Source organism: Delphinapterus leucas, chromosome 1 (assembly GCF_059928025.1).
Source record: "Delphinapterus leucas isolate spDelLeu-1000000601 "Yukka" chromosome 1, BTC_Dleu_Yukka2, whole genome shotgun sequence".
Taxonomy (NCBI): domain Eukaryota; kingdom Metazoa; phylum Chordata; class Mammalia; order Artiodactyla; family Monodontidae; genus Delphinapterus; species Delphinapterus leucas.
Genome location: NC_143129.1, coordinates 161742346 through 161759413, shown reverse-complemented (window position 1 = coordinate 161759413; position 17068 = coordinate 161742346). Strand labels below are relative to the sequence as shown.

The window sequence follows — 17068 nt, the reverse complement described above, 5'->3', positions numbered from 1 at the left end:
CTAAACTTGTGTTTTTGGATTGTTTTAATGTGATGCTGGAATCTGTTTGTTAATGCTTTACCTTTTTAGTCAAATTGCAAAAAGTAAGATTGATCTGATCTGCAGTCTTCTCTTTTTTTATGCAGTCTTTATCAAGTTTTGGTATTAATATTTTATTTCATAAAGAATTTAGAAGTTTCCCATTTTCTAAAATGTACAACAGTTTTTAAATAGTATTGAAATTATCAGCTCTTTTAAGATTTGGTAGAATTCCCCTGTAAAATCTTGTGGCCTGGTGTGTTTTGTTTTGTTTGGTGGGTAGCTCTTTTAAATCTTTCATTTATTTTGTGAAAAATCAGTCTGTTTAGAAATATATATTTTATCTATATCTAATGTATCTTTACTAAGTAGTTCCTTTTTTTTTTTTTTTTTAGTTTTGTCTACTTCTGTGGTTTATCCCCATAGTTTCTTTTTTATATTTGTGCTTTGTTCTTTTTACTCTTAAATTAGGAGACGTAGTAGTTTAATCAACGGGTTCTCCCCACCTCACCCCACCGCCTCCCCCCACCAAAGAGCTTTTGAATTTTTTTCTTAGTTCTCTGGCTTTCTGTTTTCTGACTCCTTAATTTCTCTTTTTAGCTTTATAAATTTTTTCTTCCACTTTTCTTCAGTTAATTTAGTTGTTTTTCCTTCCTTTTTGAACTATATTAGTAACTCATTTAATTTCATTTCTTCTTATTAAAAAAAGTATTTAAAAAAATTATTTCGGGAATTCTTCGGTGGTCCAATTGTTGGGACTCCGCACTTTCACTGCTGAGGGCGTGGGTTCGATCCCTGGTCGGGAAACTAAGATCCTGCAGGCCGTGTGGCATGGCCAAAAATAAAAACAAACAAAAACCAAAAAGAACAGTTATTTTTCTTCTTATCACTGTTTTAGCTATGTTCCAAAGCTTCTAATACCTAGTTTTTTATTATATCATTTTCTCAAAACACCACAGATTTCATTTGTATTTCCCATATTATCCAGATGTTGTTTGAGAGACTTTTTAAATTTTCAGATTGAAGATCTTTTTATTTTCTGATTGTGTTATAAATTTCTAGTTTCATTGTGCTGTTAATCAGAGAATGTGGTTTGTATTTCTATTTTTAGAATTTGTTGAGGGTTTTTTTTTTTTTTTTAGTAACCTAATATATGGTCAGATTTTGTGAATGAAAGTTCAATAGCTATTTGAAAATAAGATATAATCATTTTTTAGGATAGAGTTAAATGAATATCCATCAGCACTTTAATTTTGATTATGTTGTTTAGATCATCTATTTCCTTATTTATTTTTGTTTACTTGTCTCAGATGGGAGAAATAAATTTAAATTTCCTATTGTGTTTCTATTTCTTCTTATATTTCCACTTTCATGATGTTGCTGCTATAGTATTGGGAGCATATGTACACCTATCTGTATTCTTCATTGATTTATACCCTTTACAATGATAAAGTGACTTTTTTTGTACTTATGGGCCAAAAGTCTACGTTGTCTAACAAAAGGATTATAATCCATGTGGTATGTTTTCTGTGCTTTTTAAATGCTAGTTCTGTTATTAGGAAAGTTTTTTTTTTTCCTCATCAGTGGTTACCTTCATACCTTCATATAATAATCATCTTTCCCTCTCTTTAAAACAGTATCTTTTGCTTTCCTTAATCAGTAACATTTAAATTAGCTTTATTCTTTTCCTTCCCTTCTTTCCTCCCTCTCCTTTTTTAACTAGTTTTAGCCAATATAGCATTATTTTATTGTTGTTACGATTTTGCTTAAATTTATACTACTTGACTTTCAACTTTACTCCTGTCTATTACTGTAAAGTGAAATCAGTGAGTTTATGCTACTTTTTATGATTTTTCTGTTATTCATTTATTTGTATATATTACTGTTCCAGTGTTTTTTAAGCATGTTAACAGTTACATTCCATTCTGTCACCTGTATATTCATTCGTTTTCATCTTAAATCTACAGTTATATGTGTTGGTGCTAATTGCAAGTCCTTTTGCTAAAATTTTTCCTGTCATCTCTTGGTTACAGTTTGTCTTCAAGTTGTTACTTCAGGAAGGGCTCATATGAGTAAGAGCTGAGTTTTTGCATATAAAACCATTTGTCTATAGCCTTATTCCTGAAGGACTGCTTGGCTAGACATAAAATGATTGAATCACACTTTTTTTTCATTCAATTTTTTTCTTATTGAAGTATAGCTGATTTCCATGTTGTGGCAGTCTCTGCTGCACAGCAAAGTGACTCAGTTCTACACGTAGAGACATGCTTTTTTTTTAATATTCTTTTCCATTATGGTTTATCTGAATGACACTTTCTTGAGTTTCTTAAAGGTATTTTCCCACTGTCTTCTGACAATGAATGTTCAGTAGAGAAATATGATGTCAGCAGATTTTCTTTTCCCTAGAAGGGACCTGCTTTTTTTGTCTGTTTGCTGAATATATTTTTTACAATTATTTTACTAGATTTTTTCCTCAGTGTTGAGCATTTTGGGTCAGTTTTATTTAAAACATGGGATTCCCTTTGAAAATGTAGGTTCAACTCTTTTATCTTTTTTTTAATCTGTCATTTATTTTCTTTTTAAAAAAATTCCATCCTACTTGCTCCTTACTGTGCCTTTTGTGATATAATTTTTACCATTTGCTCAGTCTTCATTTTTTGAATTTGAAAAAGTCTTTTTCTTCCATTTCTTTCGTGAGTTCTCAGTGCTTATTTCATCTTCTCTTAACTGTTTGTCTTTCCCCTTAGTTCTTAAATTTCTGCTCTGAGATCTTTCTTCATAGCTGCATTAAGAAGTTTTGAATTCATGTTAAAAAGTAGTGTTATAATTTTTTATCTACTTCGTGGTGGTATTTTCTGTTGAGTTTTCTTTGTCAGGGATGTTGTGCTGCTTTTTTACATTTTTTAAATGGTATTTTTGTATGGATACTTATCACTTTTGTTATTCGTGTTTGAATGAGATGAGTTTTCCCAAACCACCTATTAGAAGAGACTGGAGTGGGAGAGGGAGGTGGGACAGGACATTAGGAGCAAGGTGGTTTTCCAGGTTTCTCTGCTCAAGGCCTCTGTCCTCTGTTGTTCTGATGGGTTCTTTCTTCAAAATAAATCACATCTCTTTTGCCTCTGAGTAATATATGTTTAAGGAGTTTCTGCTACCAGGGGAATTCAGCTTCTGCCCTTTTTTTTTTTTTTTTTTTTTTTTGGCGGTATGTGGGCCTCTCACTGTTGTGGCCTCTCCCGTTGTGGAGCACAGGCTCCAGACACGCAGGCTCAGCGGCCATGGCTCACCGGCCCAGGCACTCCGCGGCATATGGGATCTTCCCGGACCGGGGCACGAACCCATGTCCCCTGCATCGGCAGGCGGACTCTCAACCACTGCGCCACCAGGGAAGCCCAACTCCTGCCTTTGAAAGTGCCTGCTCAAACATTAGCAATTAGAGAATTTGTGAAGGGTACATGGTAGTTCATTGTACTATTCTTTTAACTTGTCTCCAAGTTTGACATTACAGAGGAAAAATGCAAGCCTTGGTTTTAGAAGGGTAATCCTATCTGAGATCTGTCACTTCTAGTTCACCCTCTACTCACTCTCATGACACTTTCTACACCTCCTTTCTCTACTTCCTTCTGAGATTTCCCCCATTCAATCTCAGAACTAAACATTGCAGTTCCCACTTAGGGTAGGACCCTCTCTCTCTGGAGTGAAAATTTACTCTTGCCCCACTAGGCTTTCTTTCATCTTTCATGTCTTTCTCCCTTGCATAGGTTCTACTAGTCCCAAGTACTTTGGGCCATATTTACTTACAATTTGGCATTTTCAGGTTTTTATTGTCTCCTAGGTTCACTGAAGATGTAGGGTTTTTTTTCCTTTTCTTTTCTCTCTTTCTTACATTATCTTTGTTGCTCTGTATCAAGTTCTAGGAGGAAAGTGGGAAATTTTGGAAATAAATTGCTGCTATTTTCCTACTGGAACTTAAAGTTCAGCTTTGGATATTACTAAAAAATAATTTCTAAATAACCCATTGGTCGAAGAAATCACAAATTTTAAATATTTTGAACTGAAGAGTATTGAAAATAGTACATATCAGAATTGGTATGATTAGCTAAAGCAATGCTTAGAGAGAATTTAAAACCTTAAATGCCTATTAGAAAAGAAGAAAAGCATCAATGACCTATACATTCATCTTAATAAGTTAGAAAAATAACATAATTAAATGCAAAGAAAAATAGAAGGAAATAAGAGTTAAAAACAGAAAATAATGAAATAGAAAACAAATTTACCTCTATCCTGTAGGTAGGAAGACTTCAAAAGTTTTCAAGAAGGATAGTGACATGATCATATTTGTTTTCCAGAAAGAGACCTCTGGCAGCAGTGTGGAGAATAGATAGAGGAGAAAAAAACTAATCTGAGAAGCCAGTTAGGAGGCTTTTTCAATCACTAGTTCAGGTAAGAGATGGTGATGGTCTAATGTGGGATGGAGAGGAAGGAACATATTACAAAGATTAAGTTGAAAAAATAGGTTTAAAAACCATGTCCAGAAAAAAACTTTGGGTATAGTTACTGGTACATGGAACTGATTGGAAATGAAGAGACCAGAAGGTTTACTAGGTTTTTGAAGGAATTGGTTTTTGGAAGTAAAGCTACAATCTTAGTGTATTAGGTTCAACCAGAGAAGCAGAACCAGTAGGAGACACATAGAGAGAGAGAGCGATTGGGCTTACACAGTTGTAGGGGCTAGGTAGTCAAGTCTGAAATCCTTAGGGTAGGCTATCAGGAAGGGCAGGCTAGAACACATGGGTATGGGCTGTAGCTGCTGTCCATAGGTGGAATTTCTTCTCTCTCTTGGGGATACCTCAGCCCCGTTTTTAAGGCCTTTCAACTGACTAAATGAGGCCAACTCAGATTATCCAGGATAATATCCCTTTAATTACATCTATAAAATATCTTCACAGCAATACCTAGATTAGTGTTTGATTGAATAACTGACAAGTAGTAGCCTAGCCAAACTGACATATTAAAAATAAAAAAACAAAACCCCATACCTGGCCTACAGAATTCTATGATTATTCAGTCTTTGAAACAACCTTCATATTCCCAAACCTTCAGTGACTGTGCTAGCTAACTGTGCTGGCTTTTATAAACTAGCTTTCAAGAAGGGCATACTCACCAACATACATTCAGAATAGTGACTCATTCATACCAGGTATGAATGATAATACTGAATATGGGAGGTAGGTCTGCTGTTGCTGGTTAGCTGGCAGTATATACCATGTATAAATATGTCAAATGTAAATATGTCTAAAGCTTGAGGATTCTATGGAACATATGGACAGAATCATCTAGTATGTAGTTGGAAATGCAGATGTGAAAATCTGTAGTGGTGTGAGCTAAAAGTAAAAGTTTTGGGACTCCTTAGTATATAAATCCATATTTGAAACTCTGAAAATGGAAGAACTTTAGAAACAGTATTTAGATTGAAAACAGGAATGAAAAGGTTAGAGCCATGGAGAATACTGGCATTTAAGGAAGAGGAACCAGTGAGCAATTAATGATTATCACAGGCAGTATGAGAGCCAAGAAATGGTGTCAAGGAAGCCAAGGGAGGAAACATTCAGAGAGTAGATTTTACAGTTAAGCGCCGGAGCTTTTCCAGTAAAATCAAGAGTAAGACAAGGATGTCAGTACTATGATATTTAGTCACTATTGTGTTTGCTAACTTCTGTTCTTCTTACAGGTTTCAGTCTACATGTTACTTCCTTGAGAAGCAGTATTTGACACCCTTCTTGCCCCCCATCCAGCCATTCCCCCAAGTCTGAGTTAGGTATTTCTCTTATGTATTCCCATAGTACAGTATACTTCCCCTGTAATACCATGTGTCACCTTGAATTATAAGTGTTTATTATTCTTTGTCTCCTGTTAGAATGAAAGCTCCATGAAGCTAGGGACTGTCCATCTTATTCACCAGTCTACCTCCATGCCTGGCACAACTCTCGGTCATATTAAGCAAGGAATGAATAAATAAAACCAAGAACATGGAGGAGGAGTATCTAATTGAGCCTGGAAAGTTAGAAAAATATTTGTAGAAGTAAATGATGTCTTAACTGAGCTTTAGAAAATGTGATAACATTGAGAGTTTGGGTTGAAAAGGGGATACACAGGAATAAAAGATTTCTGAGAGGTCTGTAAAATATAAAACTTTATTGAAAGATATAAGTGAAGATCTGAATGAAAGAAATATATTAGGCTTATTGAGAAGACTCTGTTTGATAAGATGTCAATTCTCCCAAAATTAATCTGTAAATGCAATTTTAAGTAAAATCTCAATCGGGTATATAGTGAAACTTGATAAGTCAATATTAAGATTTATATGGAAAAAATAAGTGACGGTGAAAAATCAATATAATTTTAAAGAAGAGTAAAGGGGGAGGAATTGCCCTCCTTATGTTGAAACTGTAACAATTTTAGCACACTTTTTAAACTGCAGGGACAGACAGATTAATGAAGCAGAATATAAAGCCTAGAAATAAGCTCTGTGTGTGTGTGTGTGTGTGTGTGTGTAGAAACTTTGTTGATATTAAGTTGGCATTTCAAATCACTGAGGAAAGAGTAAAATGTTTAATAAATGGTGTTTATGCAGTTGTTAACTATATGAAAAAAATAATTAGACCCATCTCACATCATATCCCAAATTTATTTCTAGGTGGATTGTAATCTAAAATTTGTAAAGCAAAACTTTAAAATTCTGTCAGGGACTTCCCTGGCGGTCCAGTGGTTAAGACTGCACGCTTCCAGTGCAGGGTCTGCAGGTTCCATCCCGGGTCGGGGAACTAAGATCCCATATGCCATGTGGTGTGGCCAAAATAAAAAATAAGATAAGATTCATTCAGAGAAAAAGTAAGAGAATATCTCTAACATTGAACAAAATGTAAAATGTATAAATCATAATAGAAAATACTGGTAAGCTTGGCTCTGTCAAAATTTAAAACTTATTTGTTATAAATACACCATAAACAAAGTTAAAATGCTAGAAGAATATGAAAGCATATATAACCAAGAGCTTTATGGGATATAAGGCAATCAGTTAAAAAAAAAAAAGGTAATTCACAAAAGAGGAAACACAAATGGCCAATAGAAAATCAGATTCTCAAATTCATAAGTAATCAGGAAAATGCAAGTGAAATCAGTACCATTTCACACCTATCAGATTTATAAAAATTTAAGTCTTATATCAAATGTTGGTGAGGATAAAGTATAAGGAACTATCATGCACTGCTTATAGGCGTATGATTTGATACAACTACTTTGGAGGCCGTTTTCAATATCCAGTAAAGATGAAATTGAACATGTCTTAAAACCCTTAATATACCATAGAGGTATCTTGCAAAAACTGAGACATTATTTGTAATAGCAGAAAATTGGAAACAGCCTGATTCCTGTCAATAACAGAATAAGTAAGCATTGGAATGAGTACATAAATTGTTATATTGTGGTATACTGTGTAACAGTTAAATGAATGAACCAGGTCTACATATATCAACATGGATTATTATTGAAAACATTGTTGGGGGGATGATCAAATAGCAAAAGGTTATGTTACTACTTATGTGAATTTTTTTTTTTAAGTATATACTGGATACATACAAATGCAGTAAAAGTATTAAAACATAGATGGCGGTGCTTTGTGACCACCTAGAGGGGTGGTATAGGGAGGGTGGGAGGGAGACGCAAGAGGGAGGAGATATGGGTGTATATGTATACGTATAGCTGGTTCATTTTGTTATAAAGCAGAAACTAACACACCATTGTAAAGCAATTTTACTCCAATAAAGATGTTAACAAAAAAACAAACCATAAAAACATAGATGGGACAAATACACACCAGTTTCAGTATAGTGCTTCCCTTTAGGAAGAAGGAAGGAAAGAAGAAAGAGGAATGAAATAGGTTGGTTGGGGTAGGAGAAGAGATAGACCTATAAGGCTACATGTTTCAGGAAACATGTGACAGTATGTTTATTTGTGTGAACAAAGTGTGTAGATAATTTCAGGTGCCACTGTGAAGCAAAGAAACAAAAAGATCTGTGTTATCTTAATGAAATGAAATAAAACCTAAAATTTTATTTTCTTTTATTTATTTATTTATTAATTTTTGGCTGCATTGGGTCTTCGTTGCTGCGCACGAGCTTTCTCTAGTTGGGGCGAGCGGGGGCTACTCTTCGTTGCAGTGCACGGACTTCTCCTTGTGGTGGCTTCTCTTGTTGGGAGCACGGGCTCTAGATGCGTGGGCTTCAGTAGTTGTGGCATGTGAGCTTCAGTAGTTGCAGCTCATGGACTCTAGAGCTCAGGCTCAGTAGTTGTGGCTCACGGGCTTAGTTGCTCCGCGGCATGTGGGATCTTCCTCGACCAGGGCCCAAACCCGTGTCCCCTGCATTGGCAGGTGGATTCTTAACCACTGTACCACCAGGGAAGTCCCAAAGCCTAAAATTTTAAATGGGTTTATTCTTATGAGACTGATGTGCTGCCTACTGTGCTAAGAAGGCACTTAAATGAGTTTATTTTTAAATTGTCAATGATATATAATGCTGCTGTGAAAAATAATGAGGGAAAATATTACACTGACCACCTTACTTGCTTATATTTCCTTTCTTGTTTGTGTGGTTTTGATTTTGCAACCCTTCCACTTGGTATATTGCACTGAACAAAATAGTCTTTATTGAACTTGAAATCAGCCAGAGAAGATTAGTATTGAGCAATATAATGAGTACTACGAGGAAGTACTAAGTGCAGTGGGACTGCGTAACAAAGGGATCCATTCTGGTCTCCGTGTTCAAGGAACTTTTCTCTGAGGAAGTGACAGGTGGGAGCTAGGTGAAATGTGTGGTGGAAATAAGCATGGAACAGTACTTTAAGAAAGCAAGCAATTTAATTCTAATTGTGTGACTTAATCTTGTCTTCAAAATGATTGTTTTCATGGTGTTTGGTGTTTAATATCCTAACTCTCAACTAGGTAACTTTAATGAATTTTACCAATCTTAGACACACAAAAAACTTTTTTTCACATTTCATTATCTCTGAAATCAGGAGATGTCTTGCAGTAGATCGTTTGTCACAGTTGAATTGGCAAATTTCTCTTTTAGGATACACACAATACTGATGTACCTTACCATAATTGGCATTTTAGAGTCAATGAAATGCAGAATATTTTTTTAGGTTGGCCTGCCTTTAGGCCTAACTTATTTGCAACTTGCATTTACTTTTTGTAGTTATGCATTTTAAGAGCATCAGAGTGAATCTGGGGAATTTCCTGGTGGTCCAGTGATTAGGATTCCGCACTTTGACTGCCAAGGGCGCAGGTTCAGTCCCTGGTCAGGGAACTAAGATCTCACAAGCCGTGCAACACAGCCAAAAAAGAGTGAATCTGGTACTTATTAGTTGTATGTCCCTGAAGATATTTTTGTTTACCACAGGCAGAATGCTAAACATTTTACATTAATTACAGTCAGCCCTTGTTACCTGGGTACCATGTATACTGAGGGCCGACTGTATTATGTCATTTTTTTATAAGGGACTTGAGCATCCACTGACTTTTGATATCCAAAGGGAGCCCTAGAACCAATCTCCCCCAGGAACCAAAAGACAACTGTATCTCCTATGAACGTCATCACAGTTGTATGAGTTAAGTGATACCCCCAACTGAAGTTTAGAGACAAAATCTAAACTTTCTCTAAAGTGACTTTCTCTCTCGAAATGTCACATAGTTTGTATTTTATATTTTTATTAATGTATTGATATATGTAATATAACCTATTAAAGGTATATTTAGATATAACTATATTTGAGGCACAATAGTTATTATATTTAAATGATAGAGGTCAATTTTTCTGATTCCAGAGATTATGCCCCTAATATTCACAGGTCTTTACTGCATCCTTTAAGAGGCAAGATTCCTGGCAGACAAATCTCAGACCCAGGACATCTGAGTTGAGAAATGTTTTTTATTTTTATATACTTTATTTACTTCCTTGTGCTTTTCAGTAAAAAGTAGCTTTCTATAAAACATTCACTATTTTGCTACTAGAAGAAAGTAGTCATAATATATAAATGGTTGTAGAATTTGGTAATTATAATTTATGCTGCTTAAGAGTCAAAAGTTCTCACTGAATATGCTTCCTTTGCAAGGAAAACAGATTTCTAATAAGTAATTTATTAATCACAATATTAGTGTTGCTTGCTTCATATGTTTGTCTTCAGTTCAGGTATAAGATCCCTAAGGTTAAGAAATAATTTGATTTTTACAGTATTCAAATTAGTCCTCAGAAGTAGATCAAAGCAGAATATTTCTTTAGGGTGAAAGGGTCAGGCAACAGGGCAGGAACTTTATCAGCACTGGTCAAGCTCAGCCAAGTAAAGATACCTGTATCAGGCTTGTCTAGTCTATCCTCACATTAGAAAAAGAGTATAATGGCATCAGGAATTTCAGTGACAGTCTAATCAAATCTGTTTCTTGACCCATACTGCTTCAGTCTGATAGAGTATGTTCATATTTGGTGCACAGCTGTCCTCTTGGGATCAGACTTCACTATCTGTATCCCTTCCTACCCCTCCCCCCTGTTTTAGAAGTTTCATGAGAAAAGGGTACACAGGAGGCAAAATTTTTTGATGCCTTACACATTGGAAAATGTATCAACAAACCTAAATGAAAGTTCAGCTAGGTTTCTATGTTGGAAATAATCTTCCTTCATAAATTTGAAAGTGGTGCTCCACTTTTTAAATAGCTTTAGTGAGGTTTTGTTTCCCTTGTATTACTTTCTGGAAAATTTACTTACCTTCATTTTCTAACCCCCTTCGCTTTTTAAAATTTCTATTCGTTCTTTTTTATTTCCTGAATGTTATTTTATAGTAGCATACTATTCTTGTTTCATATATGGTAGTATCTTCTCTAAGCTCACTGTAGGTCATTTATTTTGGGGTATTATTTTTCTTACACATGCTTATGCTTCCTCCAAATTCTTTTTTTGTTTGTTTGTTTTGATCATTATCCTCCATTTTGGAAGCTTCCTTCAAGCATATAGTATCCTTGATTATTTATTCATGATGCATTGGGACTCTAAAACACTGACTAGGTGCTTTGAATTCATCAGTGGAGCCTGTTTACTTTGAGCTTTATCATAGGGTGATTTGATTGGGCTGATGTTGGTGAACCTATAATGTTAGTTTATCCTTATGTCTTACCTGGTCAAATTACCCACAGATGAGCCTTCCAAACCTCCTGCTTGAAGGGTAATAGTCTTCATTACGATCTGGAAGCCAAGTTGGGGATTCTGGCTTGGGGAATGTCTGCATTCAGCATTTAATATTTATAGTTATTTAATTCCTTGTTTTGGGTACAGTCCTGTGCCCTTAATTGTGCCTGACATCCTCCCTCCAAAAGTCTTTTACTTTTTCCAGAGAATACACCTACAGTTTATGCCAGGATAAAGACGAGGCAGTTGTTCCGCAACGTGAATGGAGCTGAACAAGGGATCTAGGATTCTACCTGCTTCTCAAACAGCTTTCCTCTTCATTTTTCTGCACTACCCCCATCCTTTTATCACCAGTTTCAGAGGTACCTAGCACTGCCATTTCACTCCTTCTGAGGATTCTATCTGCTATGTCAGTTACAACTTGTCTACTCGCTTTTCATCTTCTAAAATGTTGGTGCATTTTCTGTTTTCTGTTCTCCCTTCCTTCTAGGTTTATGTCTTTCTTTCTTCCTTTCTTTCTTTTAACTCCTTACCATGGCTATAGTGGAGTTTGAGGAAGGAATGAAATGAGCTGCTTGTGGTTCCTCTGCCATCCTAACCCAGGATCTATTCTTAAAAGGCAGAGGCTTTGTCTGAGTCATCTTTAAATTCCAACCCACAAAAGAGCCCCTGATATGGTAGGTACTTGATGAATGTTTAAATGGATGGTTAAGTCTTGTTTTACATCTGTAAAACTCAGTAACAAGTTTGTGCTAGAGGCCTAGTTTCTTGCCATCTGGACCTCTCAACAGGGCTGGTTAAGTGTTGTCATGATATTTGTGGCTGTCTTCCTCTGGAGCAAGTAATCCATGATAGAGCAAGGCAAAAGTTGTAATGACATTAAGGCCTAGCGTTGAAAGCTATATTCTGCCAGTTTTGTAATGTCTTATTAGTTATATAAACCAGTTATATTCAGTGTAGGAGAGACACAAACGTGGAAATCCCATGAGGCAAGACTTATTATTAGGGACCGTCTTTGGAGGTAGGCTAGCACACACAGTTTCTATCTTAAGCTAGAAAAAGAACAAATTAAACCCAAAGTAAGTAGAAGGTAAGAAATAATAAAGATCAGAGCAAAAATTAATAGAAAAACAAACAATATAGAAAGTGAATGAAACCAAAAGTTAATTCCTTTTAAAAAGCTAATAAAAATTTTAAACTCCTAACAAGGCTAATCAAGAAAAATAGAAAAATAAAACTGATTACTAGTGTCAGGAATGAAAGAAGGGGTTATCACTAAAGATCCTTCAGAACTGAAGATTAATAAGGGAATGTTAGGAACAAATTTATACCAATTAATTTGATAAATGAAACACAACTTTACAAAAATTGGCTCAAAGAAAATTGGAATAGCCTTGTACCTATTAAGGAAATTAAATCCATAATTCTTTCTAACAAAGAAAACTCCAGTCCCAAATCATTTCGCTGCTGAATTTTATCTAACATTTAAGGAAAAATAATACCAATCTTTCACAAATTCTTTCAGAAAACAGAAGAAGAAGAAAGGCTTTACAACTCAATTTTATGAGGCTAGTATACCCCGGAATCTGACACCTGACAAAAACAATGTAATCCTCTCAACAGACAGAAGAATCATTTGACACATTTTAACATTTTCATGATAAAAATTTGTAACAGACTAGCAGTAAAAGGAAACTTCTTCAACCTGATCAAAGCATCTAGAAAAACATACAGGCATCATCATACTAAACGATAAAAAGAGTGAATGATTTTGCCATAAGATAAGAAGGCAAGAATACTTGCTCTCACTACTTCTGTCTAACATTGTGCTGGTGGTCCAAGAAAAATAGAGGCATGATATTGTAGAGGAAGTAATACAACTATCTCAGTTTGCAGAAGACATAATTGTTTACGTAAAAAATCCTAAGAAATCTACCCAAAAAAACAAATCCTACTAGAATTAATAGATGAATTTAGCAAGATCACAAGACACTAGTTGCATATACAAAAAGAAAATACTAGCAGTATAATAAATGATACCCAGCATTCAACAATTAGAAAAGTGAAAAACACATGTACCATTCATAATATCAAAAAATGTAGGGCTTCCCTGGTGGCGCAGTGGTTGGGAGTCCACCTGCCGATGCAGGGTACACGGGTTCGTTCCCCGGTCCGGGAGGATCCCACGTGCCGCGGAGCGGCTGGGCCCGTGAGCCATGGCCGCTGAGCCTGCGCGTCCGGAGCCTGTGCTCCGCAACGGGAGGGGCCACAACAGTGAGAGGCCCGTGTACCACAAAAAAATAATATTTAGGAATAGATTTTAAAAGAGATGTACAAGCCCTCTACACTGAAAGCTACAAAGCATTCCTGAGAAAGATAGGAAGATATAAATAAACAGAGATACCATGTTCTTGGCCCAGAAGCCTCAAATTCTTAGGATGTGCATTATCCCCAAATTTATCTGTAGACTCAACACAATCCCAGAATCTCACCAGGCTTTTTTTTGTTTTTTTTAATAATATAAATTGACAAGCTGATTCTAAGATTTATATGGAAATGCAGAGAACCTAGAATAGCTAAAACCATTTTGAAGAGGAACAGAGTTGGAGGATTCATAATCCCCGATTTGAAGACATGCTATAAAGCTACAGTAATCAAAGCTGTGATATTGGGGTTAAAGATGGACATACAAATCAATTTACATGATAGCTATAGATACTACACTTGATCTTAGCCAAAAGGCTAAGAAGTGATTAGAATAGCTACAGAAATAGACCCACTTACGTGGTTGATTGATACTTGACAAAGGGGCCAACATTCAATGGGGAAAGAATAGTCTTCTCAATAAACGATGCTAGAACAGCTGAGTATTTGTACGAAAAAAGAAAAAAACATTAAAACTGAGAAATTTGTAAGAAAAGAGGAAAAATATTCATGTCCTTGGAATAGGCAAAGATTTCTTAATATGTTGGAAACCTCATCTAAATGAACACCTTCTCTTAAGAACACTGTTAAGAAGATGAAAAGGCAAGCTACTGCTGGGAGAAAATATTTGCATAACATATCCTAAACAAAAGATTTGTGTCCAGAATGTATGAGAAACTTCCATAACTCAGACAATTTAAAAAAGTGGTCAAAATCAGACACTTCACAAAAGATTATGGGAATGGCCAGTAAGCACTTGAGAAGATGCTAAACATCATTGGTCATCTGGAAAATGCAGGTAAGAACCACAGTGAGATATCACTTCACACCTGCTAGATTCGCTAAATCAAAAAGACTGGCAATACTAAGTGTTGGTAAGGGTGTGGAGCAATCAGAAATGGTAGGAGTATAAAATTGTACAACCACTTTGGAAAATATTTTGGCAGATTTTTTTTTTAATATTTATTTATCTTTGGCTGCATTGGGTCTTCATTACTGTGCGCAGGCTTTCTCCATTTGCGGCGAGCAGGGGCTACTCTTCGTTGCGGTGGCTCCTCTTGTTGCGGAGCACGGGCTCTAGGCGTGTGGGCTTCAGTAGTTGTGGCACGTGGGCTCAGTAGCTGCGGCTCGCGGGCTCTAGAGCACAGGCTCAGTAGTTGTGGCGCACAGGCTTAGTTGTTCCGCAGCATGTGGGATCTTCCCGGACCAGGGATCGAACCTGTGTCCCCTGCATTGGCAGGTGGATTCTTAACGACTGTGCCACCAGGGAAGCCCTTGGCAGATCCTTTTAAATTTAAACATTTTCTTGCCATGTGTCCTACCAGTTCTATTCTTAGGTCTTTCCCCAGGAGAAATGAAAAAATAGGTCCATACAAAGATTTGTGCATATATGTTTACATGTTCATAATAATTAGGAACTGGAAACAACCCAAATGCCCAGCAACAAGTGAATTGAGAAACAAGTTGTGATTTATTTATACAATGAAATACTACCCAGCAGCTAAAAAGAACTAACTACTAATTTATACAATGGTATGGATAAATCTCAAGATGTACAAAAAATCTAGACAAAGTGGTGTATACAGTATAATTCCACTTATATGAAATTCTGGAACCATTTATTCTATTATGAAATGAATCAGATCAGTGCTTGCCTGTGGCAGATGTGACAGAAGCTGATTGCATAGGGGCAGGAAAGTACTTTCTGGGGTGATGACAGATTCTGTCTTAATTGGGGTGGTAATACCATAGATGTATATACGTTTGTCAAAATCATTGACCTTTACAATTGAAATGCATTTTATTGTATGTAAGTTATACCTCAAATTGTTTTTTTTCTTGAACTGAGATATCATTACACATCCACCAGAAGGGCTAAAATTCAAGTCTGATGATACTAATGGTGAAAATTAGGCACGACAGTGACTCTTAAGTGCTGCTTGTGGGAGAGTTATTTGTTAAAACCACTTTGGAAGAGTTTGACATTATCTAGGAGAGTCAGAGATAACACATCCCTAATGACTCAGCAGCTCTACTCAGATATTGCCTTTTCTACTAGAGAAATATATGTGTTTACGTATATCAAGAAGGCCACCTAGGCACTTCCCTGGTGGTCTAGCAGTTAAGAATCCACTCTTCCACTGCAGGGGGCACAGGTTAGATCTCTGGTTAGGGAACTAGGATCCCGCATGCTGCGTGGTGCAGCCAAAAAAAAAAAAAAAAAAGGCTATAAGAATATTCATAACCTTATTCTAATAACCAAAGGAAAGTGCCAGCATAAACTGTCCACCAACATTAATAATCAGGTTTTTTTGGGTTTTTGTTTGGTTTTGTTTTTTGCTGTGGGGCAGCTTACGCCTGGGATCCTTAGTTGCCTGACCAGGGATTGAACCTGGGCCCCTGGCAGTGAAAGTTCCCTGTCCTAACCACTGGACTGCAAGGGAATTCCCTGTCCATCAACATCAGAGTGGATAAATTGTGTATTTCTTCAACAGAGTGTTAGAGCAATGAAAATGAAGAAACCAGTTACATTTAATTAATATAGATCAGTTAGAAACAATGTTTAGCAAAAGGCTCAAAAAGATTACATGCTTTATGTTTCCAGTTACATAACATTCAAGAACTAGGAAAACTAAATTGTGGTCCTTAGTGATCTGTACTTATGTTGTAATTCTATAAAGAAAAAGAAGTGATTACCATAAAAGCCAGGATTTTGGTTACCTCTAGCAGAGAGAGGGGAAGTTAAGGTTGGGAAAGGGATAGGGAAGAGGTTTCTAGGATGCTGGCAATATTTAGTTCTTGATATGAATGTTGGTTATGTGGATATTCACTTTATAATTTGTTTAGTGACACTCTAGTAAATACGTGATATTTTATATTAAAAATAGAAAAAGAAAAAGAAAAGCAGTCCTTTCATCTATCAGTATCTCCTGAGTACTATGTTAATATTATTTTGCTAGGTAATAATAGACACGCCAAGATGTTTAATGTGGCCTCTTAATTGCTCACTATTCCCATAAAAAGGGATTGTATAATAAGTTTCTGTTCTTATATCTTCAGAGCAATGAAAGTATACATATAAAATTGAGGCACATAACCGTTATTCTCAGGAGATTAAAGTATAATTGTAGTTATGTTTTTACCAGGATCCAGCATTGTTTACTGCTTTATTTTATACTCATCATTTGGACCTGGGCTCATTTTGGTACTTGTAGCCCTAGTTATCTTAAATATGGCAAATATTTATTATTTTCTTTTTTCACATCTGTTATTTTAGCTGCGTCCTAACAAAAATTTTCAGTTTTGACACAGTAAAATGCAAATTCAAGAATCCTAATCGCTTTTTCATGGAACATTCTCCCATCAGCCTCTTCAAGGAGTTAGTTTAC

At 35.9% G+C, this 17068-nt stretch overlaps 1 protein-coding gene and 1 pseudogene across 11 annotated transcripts in view; one reads left to right on the top strand and one right to left on the bottom strand.

The window, feature by feature from the left end:
* Positions 1-17068, top strand: part of AGO3 (argonaute RISC catalytic component 3) — a 126826-nt gene that overhangs the window by 46185 nt on the left and 63573 nt on the right. Inside the window, exons 2-3 of one of the 11 annotated variants that reach the window (XM_089896146.1) lie at positions 4368-4461; positions 5750-5831. The exons of 7 other annotated variants lie outside the window; for them this stretch is intronic. Coding sequence is in view for 1 of the 4 variants with exons in the window: in XM_089896144.1 (XP_089752270.1) it covers positions 14445-14478 (34 nt within the window). In the remaining 3 variants the exon portion in view is untranslated. Of the gene's footprint in view, positions 1-4367; positions 4462-5749; positions 5837-7726; positions 14479-17068 lie in introns of those variants that run through there. 3 more of the 11 variants (XM_089896150.1, XM_022575224.3, XM_089896144.1) reach the window with 3 other exon arrangements.
* Positions 13924-14009, bottom strand: LOC115801869 (U2 spliceosomal RNA; annotated as a pseudogene).